General features: G+C 28.8%; 1 protein-coding gene across 1 annotated transcript; it reads right to left on the bottom strand.

The window, feature by feature from the left end:
- Positions 1-356: 356 nt before the first annotated feature.
- EHI_059440 (uncharacterized protein) lies at positions 357-1,121 on the bottom strand (the record flags this gene model as incomplete). Its single annotated transcript, XM_001914579.1, has 2 exons — positions 357-530; positions 579-1,121. 2 exons carry the CDS (start codon positions 1,119-1,121, stop codon positions 357-359), a joined length of 717 nt encoding a protein of 238 aa, XP_001914614.1.
- Between the last annotated feature and the right edge of the window lie 16 nt (positions 1,122-1,137).

Genomic DNA, 1,137 nt, shown 5'->3' with positions numbered 1-1,137 from the left:
TTAATCATTTCGTCTATTTATTTCCCTATTATTTCTTTTTTTTCTTCTTATTATTTATTTCACTAAATTCTCCTTTTCTTTCCTTTTTTCTTATATTTTCTTGTTTTATCTTGTCTTTTTATTCCTTTTTTTATGTTATTAATTCTTTGTTTCTTCTTCTTTTATTATGTCTTCTTGTTTTTCTTTCTTCTTCTCTTTTTATATTTCTCACCCCTTTTATTCTTCTTGTGTTTCTTAGCCTTCTTCTTTTGATTCTATTATGTCTCTATTTTATTCTCCCTTGTATTAAATAAACTTACACTTAAATTATTTTGTTCATTTATGCCTTTGTATTTCCTTTCTCTTCTTCCTTTGCTTTAAATCTCACACATCTCCATCTCTTCCCCTCGTCTTTCTTCTTCTATCATCCCTTTAATCTTTTCAACTATCTCTTTCGTCTTTTGACTCTTACCATCAACCATTCCTATGTTCATCCATCCATTTCGATTTTCAATCCCCTCACTTATCCCTTTATGTCTCTCTAAACTACACTACTTCGTTAATCTTCTTTCTCTTCCTTCTTTTCAACTATCTCAAACCTTGAAACTATTCAAAACACTTTCTAATACTATACTTACCATTCTTCCATCATTCTTAATCCATTCATTTGTTAAACTGTCAACTACATTCTCTACCATTCCATTGTCGATTGCAAGTTCCATCAACTGACAATCATTTAACAAGCATATTTGATGTACAAATTCCAATGAAAGTTCTTGAATTTTCAGATATTTTGAACGAATAGAAGCAATGAGAAATTGAAGTGCGTCAATATTTTCTTTAAGTAATTTTAAATACGATGGTAAGTATTGTTCAAACAGGAATAATTCCTTAAGAAAATATATCATTTCAATAAGAATATCATTTGAAGCTTCTTTTAAATAACTGAATATTGCCAATACAAAAGAGTTCATTGATAACCACAATGAATCACATTTCTTGCACCATACCAGTACCATCTTTAGAACTCTCTCTTTACATTTGTCTGAGTCATACAAAATTATACTAACTAATTGTTGCATAATTCCATTATCTAATGCTGTCTTTATGATTCTTTGGAATGACTCTGATGTATGTTTCATTACAATCAACATGATT

Source organism: Entamoeba histolytica, genomic scaffold (genome assembly GCF_000208925.1).
Source record: "Entamoeba histolytica HM-1:IMSS scf_1104750517153 genomic scaffold, whole genome shotgun sequence".
NCBI classification, from domain to species: domain Eukaryota; phylum Evosea; order Mastigamoebida; family Endamoebidae; genus Entamoeba; species Entamoeba histolytica.
This window is presented reverse-complemented; position numbering and strand designations above follow the sequence as displayed.